At 43.2% G+C, this 15,030-nt stretch overlaps 1 protein-coding gene across 2 annotated transcripts; it reads left to right on the forward strand.

The window, feature by feature from the left end:
• Positions 1-2,519: 2,519 nt before the first annotated feature.
• CDCA7 (cell division cycle associated 7) lies at positions 2,520-14,820 on the forward strand. Of its 2 annotated transcripts, XM_036856977.1 has the most exons (10): positions 2,520-2,635; positions 5,357-5,482; positions 5,903-6,139; positions 8,715-8,951; positions 9,259-9,336; positions 10,354-10,572; positions 10,975-11,112; positions 11,761-11,910; positions 12,326-12,462; positions 13,413-14,820. In XM_036856977.1, exons 1-10 carry the CDS (start codon positions 2,615-2,617, stop codon positions 13,441-13,443), a joined length of 1,374 nt encoding a protein of 457 aa, XP_036712872.1. In that variant the 5' UTR covers positions 2,520-2,614; the 3' UTR covers positions 13,444-14,820. The 2 variants fall into 2 exon arrangements, with proteins under 2 accessions (XP_036712872.1, XP_036712873.1); XM_036856978.1 differs by lacking the exon at positions 5,903-6,139 and having other exon boundaries at positions 13,413-14,816.
• Positions 14,821-15,030: the final 210 nt, after the last annotated feature.

The raw sequence follows: 15,030 nt of genomic DNA on the forward strand, positions 1-15,030 counted from the left end.
TTCCCCCATCCCACGATCACCCTAGTCCAAGCAATCATTTTTTCTTCCAGGGGCTCCTAAGTGCCTCACTCTTGCCCCCCTTTAGTTTATAGTTCACACAGCCCATGGAGTCTGATTGGGACTTTTCTTCATCAGAATCCTTCCTATCATACCTTATATAAAATCCAAACCTCTTCCTATGACCAGGGAAGCCCCATGTGATCTGTCCCCTCACCCTCTCTTTCCCTAGCTTTCTGTATAGTCCAGTATGGTCCTTTACTGGGCTTCTGTTCACTCTGCCTGACACCAGCACTTCCTTCATCTTCCTATGGCTTCCTCCCTTATTTTTTTTCAGGTTCCTGATCAGATAACACCTCCTTTCCTGTTTCTATTTTCTGAATTGGTACCTCTTTCATTTCCTATCCCTCTATCCTGCTTTTTCCTTCTTGGAAGTTATCACACCTGAAATTATCTTATTGTTTACTTCCATGGCTCCACTAGAATGTAAACTTCCTGGGCTTTATGTCCCAGTTCTCAGAATAGTGCCTGGTGTCATGGGTGTTGGCAAGCCTCAGCTGAATGAATAAAAGAGAGAGCATCAGTACAAGCCTCATAATGTACCTTCTCCAGGACAGTATCTTGGAAACTTTGTTGATGGTGAAGCACAATAAGAAGTACGCGTTTTATACAGCATACACACAGACAGGCACAAGCGCTTCAGGAAACAATACTCACACTACTCTTATTTTTTAAATTCTATTTCAAAAAGAAAGAAGAAAATATGCTAGTTGCAACCAACCCACTAAATTGATTTCACAATTTGCCAATGGGTTCTAACTTGCAGCATGAAAAACTTTGTTTTAGGGTATATATCTGGAAGTGGTTTTGCTAAATATTCCTGAATTGCCCTCCCAAGTGAAACATTTACACTAATAACATTATTTCAGGGATTTCCTCATATCCTTACCAACACCTGGTCTTAACAGGCTATAAATTTTTTGCCAGTCTGAGTGAAACTGTATCTCTGTTTTAATTTGCATTTTCCTGATTACTAAAAAGACTAATAGACCAGTGATCTTAACCTTAAAAAATATGTAAACTATATTCTGGTGCCCCAGGAAGACTAATACTTTTCTTATCAGAATAAATAGGCAAAGTGACTTAATCTTCCCCTACTTTATGTAGTTTAACAATTCCAGATTCTCATGTTTAATTTTAGTGGCACAAGATTGTATTTCCAAGGACACAGCACTAACGACAATTTTAGTTCATTCACCATTCATGCAGTCGTTTATTTACTCAACAAATATTTATTGAGGGCTCGCTACTGCCAGGAATTTCGCCAGACAGACCAACAACCTCTCCTGGCGCCTACCTTCCAGACCGTGAGTTCTTTGTTCCTCGCTCTGTGGCAGAGTGACCAGGGATTAGGCGTGTAGTAGAAAGGCTCGAAGACTCTGATCAAGTCCTTAACGATTCTTCCAATGCACGTTCTCGTGCATCGCTTATTCACAAGTTTTTGTATTCAATATACCCAGAGAGGAACGCAGTGTGTTCATGCATGCTCTCTCCCTGCAAAGGAATATTCCCAAGAGATGTTTTGAAGGAGAAAGCGAATGCTTCGTTTAAAGCACTTGTTTTAAACGTAAGATTATAATTAAGATCTTTTAAAGCAACACAATGTATTTTACTTTTTCTTCTAAAAGCAACTTTTTCCCCTGTTCTCTACAAAAAAGTTTTTTTAAAGCCTCACACTGTATTTCGTCGTAATGTCAGGTTCGTTTCAAAGGGCAATGAAAAATCTCACGCTCATTCTGACTTAGGTAATTCTAAATTTTGACGGAAGAACGTTAACTCCAAACCACATTAACGCAGTGTTTAGCTTCCATTCTTCTATAATTTCTATACTTTATTATCCCATAGATAAGTCTTAACTAACAGCAGCCCTTTCTCATTTCAAAACCACAAGTCATATAAAACAACTTCCCGTGCTTTCTGGAAAGAAAGATCAGGATTTAACTCATTTTATTGCTTCAGATAATGTTGCGGTTACCAGTTAAGAGGTGCTACATCTAGGGACAGTGCCTGGGCTGATAAACGGAGTTCGTGCTTCATTCTTCGATTTTTATTTTATATAACGTAAACCGCACACCGCAGGGAAAGTGCTAAATGCAGAGGCCGGCGCAGCTCTCCACTACTCCCATCTCCACTTTTCCTCTCCCAGCCCCGGAATTCATGCAAATCAGTCTGCTAACCCCGGGGCAATACGACCCATTTTCGCGCCATTCGCTCGGGACCGTGCAGCTATGTAAAGAGAGGGGTCCTGGAGCTCCCAAGGCACCACATTTCCAAGGAGGATTTTAGGGGACTGCATGGCTATCACAGGACTTCAGGGTATTTGGGGGGGACCACTTTTTTCCCGGGGCCGAGTGGGTCTCTCGCGCGGGTGGGCCGTTACCACAGCTGGCAGGACCTGCGCCCCAACGCGGGAAAGCCTGCCGCGCCCCGCCCCTCCGGCCCAGGCTCTGAGCGCCCCGCCCGCCCGCCCGCGCGGCTCGAGCTCCGGCTCCTGCGTGGTGGGACGGCGGCGCGCGCGGCTGCTCAGCTCTCAGCGCTCCGAGCGCCAGCCGCCAGCATGGACTCTCGCCGCGTGCCGGTGAGGCTGGACGGGCGAAGGCGCGGGATTGGCGCGGTGGGTGTTGGGCACGGGCGGACCCCCTCCAACTCCGCGGCGGAGTGCCCTTATCAACTGGTGGCCGTCCTGGGCGGCGCCCGTTGAGGCAAGCCCGAGATTTTGTGCACTTGGGGGTAGTTAGGGGACTAGGGGCTGTCCCCGACGGGCGTGTGCACCCGGCGCGCGGGCGGTCCGGAGATTTGAGATGTTTGCAGGATGGTTGGCAGCCCGGGGGAGCTCGAGGCCACGTGCGCCCGAGGTGCACGTGCGCTGGGGGCTGGCCGGGGCGGCCCATTGTGTCCGCTGTCCGGAGCCCTGCCCGCGGGGCGCGGAGGGGAGCGCCGCCCTGCAGCCTCCAGGCCCTTTTCCGCGCGCAGCCCCGCGCGCACTGGGGGTCCTTGGGCGCGCTTCCCTCCCGCTTTTGCATCAACCATGCCGGCAGGCGCTTCTAACCACTGAGGGTTTGGAGTTTGGAGTTTAAAGGTCTTGCAAATCGGTCTCTTTAGAACTTGGGTTGCGCACACTTGAGGGGGCATTTCCAGTCCCAGGCGGTGATTTAGTGCAGCGGAAGGACTTGGTCTGAACGGTTCGCCAACCGTTTGCTCATTTCCCACTCCCTCCCCCACCCCCCAACCATATTCTCAGCAGCAGGACGTAGCCCTGATGGAACGTTACTTTCTGCTCTAACGGAAACCGGAACGGAGGGTCTGCCCCAGAAGAGGTTAGAGGGTGGGGGTTGGGTGAAAAGGAAGAGAGTGACACCCTTAAAATAAATATCATGGGTAAGGGACCCACGTGGGGAGGCTGGGATTCCCTGGGGGTGGGTGGGAGAGGGCGTGTTGGGGGCGTGGTTTCAGAGACAGCTCTCCTGAATGGACCTGGGCATTGGCTTCCGGCATGAAGACTAAAGAAGTGTGTAGCTGGACTTGGACTCTGACGTGCCTGGGTTCAAATTTGGGCCGTCGTGGGACTTGAATAGTTCCTTTCACCGCTCTGAGCCTCAGTTTCCACCTTTGTTGCAAGGGATTAATGTGAAAGCATACTTAGTGCCTGGCACAAAAAAACACCTATTAAGTGGTGTTAGTTATTACCTGTTTGCCAAGAAAGTCCATCTCAACCATGATCATTTGCCTTGCTTCTTTCTAGGTCTTTTCCTCCAGGTATACATTTGCCTGATAACTAACTCTTGGCATGTGGTGACTAGTTAAAGCTCAGCAGGTATTTCCCTGCGAGCTTCCAATAGAATGCCTCCCTTGAGGCTGTCTTGGGCGTGACTGCTGGCAGGTATATTGATGAGTGAATGGTGATAATTCCTGCAGTAGTGCAAGGAGCATTGCTGTTTTAGGAGACTGCAGACTCCTTCCAACCCTGTGATCTTGGGCAATCTGTTTCTCCTCCCTGGAGCCTTTAATTTGCTCATCTGGAAAATGGGGAATTTCTGAGATCTCCTTTGATAGGTAGTACCTCTACCTATTATCACATTTTCCTGCCTTTCTAAAAGGACAAAAGACTAAAACTTCCTAAGATGATTGAATGGAGTCTGTTGAGGAACACTGGGTGGTTGGGTCCCATCATCATGAAAATAATTTTATTTGCAAGAGAAATGCATAATGTTAAGTGTAGAAGGAAGGTCAGAATGTTCTGTTCACCCGACACCTCACATCTTGGCATTATTTTTGTGGGACCCCTAGCAGAGCTTGCCTTTTCAAAAGTTTTCAGTGTAAGGAGAAACTTCTGTTGCTCCATGGCTATACTTCAGAAGAGAAAAATATAGGAACTGCTAATACAACATTTAAGAAATCTCATTAAATATTAAGAAACGGTAGAAACTGCTATCTTTTTACATGAGGTAGATGCCAGTTGCATGTTCTGATGAGCAGTGCCAGGCTATTCAGTGTTCATGAATGAAGGCTGCATTTTCATATCCACAGGCCATTTGTGTCTTATGAAAGGACTTCTAAAAACTTAAAGAGTTGTGCAGCAAGGGGACTGCAGAAAGAGCTGAATGTCTGGCCAGCCTAATAGAGCCCTGAAGTGGAATCAGGCATTCTACCTGGGTTTGGAGGACTGTTTGACCTTTAACTTGGCTCCTGTACATTTGTTCACTGGGTCGATATATTTGATTTGTAAGGACTTGTGCTGAAATCACTCTACCCCTCCTGATTGGCACAAGGCCTGTTTGAAAGCCTGCCATCTCGAAGTAGAGGTGCTGCCCAGTTTTTACAGTTTGGGAAATTAGCATCACAGTACAGAGCCCAAAGCTTACATAGAAAGATCTCATTAGCTCGATTTTGGCTGAGGGAGAGAAATCACTCTACCATTTTGTCCTTTTGAAGTACAGTTTAATTTTTTTTTTTTTCTTAACGGCAGATTTTAGGAGTTTAGCTTTTAATGCCTTGGGAGCTCAGTATAATAATGCTAAGAGTTGGGGGCTCTTAAGGTGGGTAAAGGGGTAGCTCTACAGATATTTGAATAAATTGATAGTTGTCATTATAATGTTCCTTCAAAGGGATCTCTTTTTAGGATTTTACCTGGTTTTGAAAAAATTTTTGTAGCAGTTGCAAACCCTCCTTTTTCTGTGTAGGGTATAAGAAATGGACATATCTCCTCTGCTGTTTGAACCTACTCAACTCAAAAATGATATCTTTCATTAGATTCTGCGGTAAGCATCCCATTTAATAGTGTTGCCATTTCTGTTTGCAGCAAAAGGATCGCAGAGCAAAGAAGAACTTCAAGAAATTCAGATATGTGAAGTTGATTTCCATGGAAACCTCGTCATCCTCTGATGACAGTTGTGACAGCTTTGCTTCTGATAATTTTGCAAACACAGTAAGTGCTGCCTGAGAATAAACAGAATGGAGTCTGCCGTGCTCAAAATGCCTCAGATGCTTTGTGTGTGATTAAAACTGCTTGCTTTTTGCCTACATTTCTATACAGCCGTTATGAAAATACAGTGTGCACTGTAATTTCATTTCACTTTTTGCTGTGGTTCTAGGTAGTAATTGTTGGAGGTAGATTAGCTACTTATTCTATCCTTTTGAAATGTCGCCTAACCTAACATGCCTGATGATTTGCCATAACAACTCAGAAATCATTTGTAAACCTCTGAACCATTTTTCTTTGTAACAAAAGCTATTCTCTTGTAGTGCACTTGTAAATGTGATTTGCTCTCTGCACGGTTTATGGAAAATTGGTTCTTGAAAAAGGAAAAAAAAAATGCACAACCACATTTATTTATTTATTTTACAGAAACCTAAATTCAGGTCAGATATCAGTGAAGAACTGGCAAATGTTTTTTATGAGGACTCTGATAATGAATCTTTCTGCGGCTTTTCAGAAAGTGAGGTGCAAGATGTGTTAGACCATTGTGGATTTTTACAGAAACCAAGGCCAGATGTCACTAACGAACTGGCCAGTATTTTTCATGCCGACTCTGATGATGAATCGTTTTGCGGTTTCTCAGAGAGTGAGATACAAGATGGAATGGTGAGTTTGAGAATTTCACCAATATCAAGAAATAAGGTACATTTAGAGGCATGACATACTTGCTTAAAAAGTTTTTTTTTCTTACGATTTTCGTTGTAGTCATGCCAGAAGATTTTGTTGATCTTTTAAAAAGTTTTAAGAGTATTTTCTTCATGTCTTAAAGCAGTTTTTTACTCATGTAGTTCTACTTGTAAAGCTTGACCATTTTTGTAGTCTCTGAAAATCTTGGAAACTGGTAAGATAGAATTGGCCCACCTGCAGATTTCTGTTGCTACAGAAATCCAGCCTAATCAGAGGAAGCACACGTGTCCTCAAGATGAGCTACATTCACATTTAAGTTCAGGTGCCCAGCCCAGGGCCTGACATAGAGTAGGCCTTCAGTAAATGTCGGTTCCCGTAGTGGATCTGTGCCTGCATCTGGAAAGCCTGTGATAACTCCCATGCAGGAGCTCAAGTGCAGGTAATGACAATTAGGGCCCTGCCTGCTTCCACTTTTGCTCCTTTGTTGGCTTTTCCTGTGCATGCTGTCTTACCTTTGGCCTCTGTTGACCTGCTCAGGACACTGCTGCCGCTGATGTGCCTCGGTCCCACTCTCCCCGAGCATGCTGGTTACTTCTGCACACGTTTTTCTGTTAGCAAGACTTTCTCGACAAACTGTTGATTTGCAGTCGGGTGCGTGCTCTTTAGCTCATTGTGGTCTGACGCGGGTCCACTGCCTGGGACCACGCTTGAGCGGCACTGACACGAGTGAGAACGCCTGCCCAGCGAGTGTTTATCACTGTCTAACTTCATGATGATGTAATATTTCCTCTAAGAGGTGATGTTGGTATAAATCAGTATGTATTGGAGTTATTGGCAGGGGCTGATCTGTGAATCTGGATGTCACCCAACATTGTCTATAGCCTGAATCATTTCTGGGCAATGTTTCAGTTCTTTGTAGATGCTATTTGTTGCGATTGATAAAATGCCAATTGATTAAAAGGCTTAAGAACTGATAAAAGTCTTGTCATTTTATATCTTTCAACCCATGCACACTAAAAATATATGAAGAGTACAAAAAGCGGTGGGGATTTTGGAATGTTAAAAAATGGGTCTTCCGTTTCTGGGACTTTATGGGTGGTATTTTTTTCTTCTCTCTTTTTTTGTTTGTTTTCAGCCATCACCACAGTCAATTTCAGAATATTTTCATCACCCCAAAAAGAAACCCTGTACCCGTCAGCAGTCACTTTGCATCCTTTCCCAATATCCTCAGTTCCTGGCAACCGTTAATCTATTTTCTCTCATAGATTTGCCTATTCTGGGCATTTCCTATAAATGGAACCCTACAATATGTGGTCTTTTGTGACTGGCTTGTTTCACTTAGCATAATGTTTTCAAGGTTCTTCCATGTGCCAGTACTTCATATCTTTTTATTGCTGAATAATATTCCATTGTGTGAATATACCACATTTTATTTATCCATTCATCTGTTGATGGATGTTTGGGTTGTTGGCACCTTTTGGCTGTTAGGAATGATCCTGCTATGAACATGTGCGTACAGGTTTTTGTATGGACATATACTCTTCAGTAGGAGTAGAATTGCTGAGTCATATAGTCTGTGTGGTTAACCTTTTGAGGAACCGCCAGACTGTTTTCCAAAGTGGTGGCACCATTTTACAGTCCTACCAGAGTGTGTGTGTGGGTTCTAGTTTCTCCACATCCTTGCTGTACTTATTGATTTGGCTCTACTAGTGGGTGGGAACTGATGTCTTGTGATTCTGATTTGCATTTCCCCAGTGGCTAATTTTCATACATTTTAAATGATGGAAACATATTACTTTTGGAATCTGAGATTTAAAAAATTTTAGGCTTACAAAAAGTGGATAAGAGAGGGAGGTAGTCAGATCTCAGAGAGACAGAAAGTAGAATGGTGGTTGCCAGGGGTTGTGAGGGGGAGACGAGTGGAGAGTAATTGTTTAATGAGTATGGAGTTTCAGTTTGTGAAGATGAAAAAGTTCTGGAGATAGATGGTGGTGGTGGTTGCAGAACAATGAATGTATTTAATGTCATTGAACTGTACACTTAAAAATGGTTCAAGTGGTAAATTTTATGTTATGTTATATATATTTTGCTAGTTTTTTAAAAATGTAGATCAGAGCATTGAGACATCTTTTAATAAAGTTTAGTATTACCATAAGCACTGAAATCGTATTTATGAGAGCACACATATTTACTCCTAGGGGAATTCTTTTAAAAATGCATAAAGATTCTATTTTTAAAGAAATGAAAAAGGGAGCTGGGATTTTCACATTAAAAAAAATGGCTCGGAACCACTGGCCTAGGGACTGTGAAGGTGGCTTATAACAATGTCTCAGGTAGGCTCCCCGAGTTAAACTACACTCAGGTTGTTGTATTTATTTGTAATTCCTGATTTTGTTACCCAGAGCTGTCAATTAAACTTGACAATTAAAGTGTTCAGTGCAAATGTATTTGCTGCAAGCTTTTTTTGTTCCAAAGGCATATTTTGTAGTCATACTCTTGCAGGCTGTGCAACAATCAGCAAGTCATTAATGCCTCACTCGTTCTGATTGACTAGAGGCTGCAGGCAGACCACGCGGGCTGTCGGACCCGCAGTCAGTGCAGAACTTCCGGACCTCTCCGGGTGGCCATGAAGTTTCCAACTCGAAACACCAGGGGAGCATCCAACGAGAGAGCAGCGCCCCCCGAACCCTCAGAGAATTCTGTGACTGATTGCGATTCTGACTCAGAAGATGAAAGTGGCATGAATTTTTTGGAGAAAAGGGCTTTAAATATAAAGCAAAACAAAGCAATGGTAGGTGTCTGACTTTGAATGTATTAGAACTCACCCTTCCTTCCCAGCTTTTCTCTAAGCCACTTGTTGCTTATATCTTTGTCATAAGAATTATTTTCCATGTAGCTCTGAAATCTTTATAACGTATGTTTTAAAATGTGTTTCTTTCCCTAAACTGACTTTTCTTTTTTTAATCTATTAAAGTCTTGGTAGATGTATAGGGGAAATCAGAAACTCTTTGAAACGTGCTGTTGTGATTTCCAGAATTTACTTGTTTTCAGTAGTTATTCTGAACCAATAACTTCTGTTTAATTTCCTCCCTTTTTAGCTTGCAAAACTAATGTCAGAATTAGAAAGCTTCCCTGGCTCCTTCCCTGGAAGGCGTTCTCTGCCAGGCTCCAGTTCAGTAAGTACAAATCCTTGTTTGTATGGTACTGTTTTGGGCAGGTCTGATTTTAAAGTCCAATTTCGTTATTTCATGTGGTCTTGTAGACAGACTTAGAGGTGATAGAGGAAAGCTTCTGACAGATCTCTGGGACCTCTTCCTTGCACCCTGGGCCAGGGGTGCCCCTACCCCCCCCATGCCCAGCTCCTGTGGGACTCAAACCCCACCCCCCTCCGTTTTCCTTGGCCACCCACGTGGCACGTGGGATCCTAGTTCCCGGACCAGAGATCGAACCCGCGCCCCCTGCAGTGGAAGCACGGAGTCTTCACCACTGGACTGCCAGGGAAGTTCCTCAAACCTCTTTTGATTGGTTGTTTCTCTTCCTCCCACCCAAGTAAACCTAAGACCCTCAGGGGTAGGAAATAAAGATTGAAAATTGTTTTTTCTGTATCCCCAGCATTGGCAGATTCCTCCTACATGGTAATTGATGTTTTTAAAATCTGAGAATGAAAAAAAAGAAAGAAAAAACAATTTGTTAACCAAGTCATGGCCTAATATATGTGATTATATTCTGAGGAAACTAAGCTGGTGCAACTCAGGGGAATCTGGTGTGTCTGGTGTGGTACAAAAGAAAAGATTTCCTTTCCCACCTCTCCGGGAGCAAGAATAGAACAAGGAAAACCATACCTACATTTCTCTCTTGGGCAGTATAGGAACAGTGAATATGTTTCAGGGCTCAAGAGATGTTGTAGAAAAGGTTTTTTTTTTTTTTTTGGAGAATGAGATTCTTTCTTACACCTTTATTGAGTAAAGAATAAATAGATCATCCCTCAGTTTGAGAGAAACCAGGTTTGGTGTTAACAAAAGCCAAATTACAATGGCTGTATCATTTCTGGGCTCATTTTCCATGCATTACAGAGAGGATGAAGGAAATTAGAAAGTGGAGTACTCCTTTTACTTAAAGGAAAACCTGGTTCAGGAGAAGGTGCCCCTTCTCATTCTGGAATAAACGGGTCCAATCCTCTGTGTTTTGTTCAGCGTCCAAAGACACCCCGAAGGCGCACATTCCCAGGTGTCGCCTGCAGGAGAAACCCTGAGCGGAGAGCTCGTCCTCTTACCAGGTCAAGGTCTCGGGTCCTTGGGTCGCACAGTGCCCTGCCCATGGAGGAGGAGGAGGAGGAGGAGGAGGAGGAGGAGGAGGAGGCGGATAAGTACATGTTGGTGAGAAAGAGGAAGCCCATGGCCGGCTACATGAACGTGAGTTCTCCGCTTTTATGCTTTCTCTTCTGTTTGTCATGTTCTGTGGGCCCAGGATCATGGACACAGCACGGGAGCACACACACCCTCAACACCAATGGTCCGTATTCAATGTTTGTCTCAAAACACTCCCGAATGGTTAAGGTCACATCAGCTTATTTTGATGGTTCTTGGTAGCAGGCAAGAGAATCAAAATTATCTTGGGCTTTTCTTAATTGTAGGAGTCATTTCCATGATGTTGTCGCATGATCCTTAGTAAACTTAGGATTCGCCCCTTCTCCGTAAGCTCTAAGAATGATTTCCAGGTTGAATTCTCTGAAGAAATGACAAAGCGAGTATCTTGAGATTCAGAGCTGGCGAGAGCCAGGAAGGCCACTCTGTTCCATGTTTCTCATTATGCAGGAAGATGACATGCCCCGAAGTCGTCGCCCTGGATCCATGACCCTTCCCCATATAATTCGCCCAGTGGACGAAATCACGGAGGAAGAATTGGACAACATCTGCAACAACTCTCGAGAGAAGATCTATAACCGTTCATTGGTCAGAGCCTCTAAATGATGTCTGGAAATGTACACGTCTGTGAGAGAGACATTTTGCTAATGTTCTAACAGTCTTAGCATATGGGATGTGTGCCTGTGTGTTTTTTTCATGTAAGAAAAGAGAGTTTTGTAGCATCCTTGGGATTTCTTAGCTTTCTTAGTAAGTTTGCAGTCGTGGTAGTTGCTTAGTAAGTCTTCAGTAGCATTAAATCTTTTCTCTTAATTTAGAAATTGATGCATTCAACCTAAGTATTTATTAACGTGTGCCTACATAGGTGCTGGGGACAGATCTTTTCTTGATGTAGTTTTGATAACATAAGGTATTGAGTCTGCCAAATGAATGAAATCACCATGCTTGAGACACTTTTCCTGTCCTTTTGTAGACATGTGTATATAGATGTGAACTAGGATTCAAAGAGAAAATATCAGACTCTACCCACAAAGAAGGACATTCTTTTTTTTTTCCTTTAAATTTTTTGTAGTCAAATTCCTCCTTTTTTTGGCTGTGCGGCTTGCCCTCCGCAGTGAAAGCGTGGAGTCCTAACCACTGGACCGCCAGGGAATTCCCAAAGAAGGACATTCTTTTAAGTATTTTGTCTACAAAAAGCAGTGTTTTTGTTTTTGGTTCTTATTTGCTTATTGTTTGCAGGGATCGACTTGTCATCAGTGCCGCCAGAAAACTATGGATACCAAGACAAACTGCAGAAACCCAGAGTGCTGGGGCGTTCGAGGCCAGTTCTGCGGGCCCTGCCTTCGAAACCGTTATGGTGAAGAAGTCAGGGATGCTCTGCTAGACCCAGTAGGTGCCTTGAAGGGGTGGTCCTGTGGGCTCGAGAGTCCACCGTGAGCTGATAGGGCCAGAAAGAGATTGAACCCTTAGTGTCGTGGGACATTCATTTCGGGGAAGGCAGATGAATTCAGAGTGTTGGTGCTAGATAGCTGTGAGCCCTTCTGGAGAGCTCCCAACCCGGCCATTCGGGGAAGTCCGTTCTCCACTTAGCCCTGCTAGTGGCTGTGGAACTTTTTCCATGGGATTTCCTAAGGGAACGTGATGCATGACTAACGGATGTTAACCATGTTACGAGTTTTTTAATAATTAAAAAGAAAAAGATCTGAATGCAATTGATCATGCCCACCTTAAAGGTTAAACAGGAGTAGATAAGTAAGCGGCGGTGTGAGGTTTAACTTAATGGTGCCTTTTCATGCTTATTCAGAACTGGCACTGCCCACCGTGTCGCGGGATCTGCAACTGCAGCTTCTGTCGGCAGAGAGACGGGCGGTGTGCAACTGGGGTGCTCGTGTATTTAGCCAAGTACCACGGCTTCGGGAACGTGCATGCTTACTTGAAAAGGTAGGGCTGGTTTTTCCCTCTTCCACACCCAAATCTGACATTCATTTTTGTATCTTAATAAAAAGATGGTAGAAGTCAGAATAGTGGTCTTATGGAGGGCAGGAGGGTGCAGGTATTAACTAGAAAGGGGCACATGGGGAGTCGGGGAGCGTTGGAAACATTTTATATCTTCATCTGGGTGGTGGTGACCCTCGTGGGTGTGTGTGTGTAAAATTCAAGCTGTACACTTAAGATGTGTTATAACTCGATAGAAACGTTTAAAAGAGTGAATTAGGCTCAGCAGATTATTATTTTTTAACTTTTTTAAAATTGAAGTATAGTTGATTTACAATGTTGTGTTTCAAGTATACAGCAAAGTGATTCAGTTATACATATATATATATATATATTTTTTCATATTCTTTTCCATTATGGTTTATTACAAGATACTGAGTTTAGTTCCCTGTGCTATACAGTAGGACCTTGTTGGTTATCTATTTTATATATAGTAGTTTGTATCTGTTAATCCCAGACTTCTGATTTATCATCCCCTCAACTCCCTTCCCCTTTGGTAACCATAAGTTTGTTTTCTATGTCTGTCAGTCTGTTTTTGTTTTGTAAACAAGTTTTCATTTGTATCATATTTTAGATTCCACATATAAGTGATATCATATGGTATTTGTCTTGCTCTATCTTATTTCATTTAGTATGGTAATCTCCAGCTCCATCCCTGTTGGTACAAATGGCATTATTTCATTCTTTTTAATGGCTGAGTAATATTCCATTGTATATATGTACCACATCTTCTTTATCCATTCCTCTGTCGATGGACACTTAAGTTGCTTCTGTGTCTTGGCTATTGTAAATAGTGCTGCTATCAACAATGGGGTGCGTGTCTTTTGGAATTAGTTTTCAGAAGAGAATTCTTAGGCCGAAAACCATATCCTGACATGTTCCCTCTTCTCTTTCAGTCTAAAACAGGAGTTTGAAATGCAAGCATAATAATTGGAAGATCCACTACCTGCCTTCCACTTCACAAATCTTCCTTGTTTTAAAGTTTTCAATTTTGTCATGTGATTGAAGCCCGAGTTTAAGAATTCTGATGATCAGTCTGTCTTATAGGCAAATCAAGTTAACCTCATTAGACATGCCTGCATGTCTGGGCGTCAGGGGGGTGTAGTGCCAGCTGTACTCTGCCCTCCTGCAGTTTCTGCTTTGCATTTCCCCCCACCCCTCATCCCATGCCATCCCCCTCTTATTTCCAGTGGTTCTCTTCCATCATTTAGTTTCAGAATCCTTTTTAAATGACAATTTTATGAAAGCATGTTTGATTTAATTGGTGTTGAAATAGCCCTGGAATCCACCCATAAAACCAAGCACTTAGAAACGCAGTAGTAGTGTTAACTAACTACATCTCTCGATTTCCAGAGACTAGCCCTCTAACTTGCTTACGTGAAAACACTGGGTCTGATGTAGTGTTCGCTGACATTTTTAACAGAATCAAGGCACAAAAGTCTTAAAACCATGTGGAAAAATTAGGTGATTGTTGGCAAGTGGAGTATATGACTGTGGAGGCCTCACGGTGGAGGCCTGTGGAGGAGAATATTCCATGTATTGTGTTCCATGTATTGTGCTTATTATTCAAGTTGTCACAGTTGAGGCTTAGTTGCTGCTGATTTCTTCCACCAAGTGCATCTGGCCCACACGGTCACGACCCAAAGGTTCTCGTGCAGTGCTATGCTTGAAATCATTGTAGAAAAGCCATCCTGGGGAACTGGGACGGGGAGCCTTCAGTAGTAGGCCGATTTGAATTCATGGAATAAAACTTCAGGATAATTGTAGTTTGCCACGTTTATTTCAGTTCATAACGTAAGGTATTTCAAATAAATTCTTGCTTATGTTGCATGGAAAATTGATACTTATACTCAGCTACAATTCTTTGCAGTTTTTACTTTCTTGAAGAAATTATAAGCCAGGCACAGGGTTCACATTCAGGTTTGAAGCACTTTTATAACACTGAGAAGTGCCTTTTTGGAGAAGGGTGACTTTCAACAGTTTGCTAACTTGACATCTCTGCCAGTTTAGTTTCTGGGCAGAGTCCATGTGTCGTCTCTCCCTCCCCCTGTTTCGGCATGAATCAAATCGTTCGATAGAGGTAGAATCTAAGTGTGTGTGTGTTCATTTTGCTTTGCGTCTGTAGCCCGTAGCTGTGCCCGTGCAGTGTTTGGTGCATAATTGGACCTTGAATCAATAAATGTAAATAGAGCATTTGATCTGTTATGCTTTTATACAAAGTTTTTTATTTTAATAATAAAACATTTTGTTCTAGCTTGTCTGCTTTTTAAAAAATCTTTGATACTCAATCTTACTGCACTGAGTCCTAATTTTTTCCTCCTATTGAAACAAAAGACCATTTCTGCCTTTTCGAGAGGCGCCCCCCCCCCCCCCCCCCCCACCTGCACACACACACTTTGGCTTAAGTTTCTGACAGTCAAGGGCCAGCTCTTTTGAACAGGGCCTGGCTTGGTGATACGCCTGATAGCTGTGAATCAGAATCAGCTAAGACGGCTACATCACCAGATAGAAAAT

Source organism: Balaenoptera musculus, chromosome 7, assembly GCF_009873245.2.
Source record: "Balaenoptera musculus isolate JJ_BM4_2016_0621 chromosome 7, mBalMus1.pri.v3, whole genome shotgun sequence".
Classification (NCBI taxonomy): Eukaryota; Metazoa; Chordata; class Mammalia; order Artiodactyla; family Balaenopteridae; genus Balaenoptera; species Balaenoptera musculus.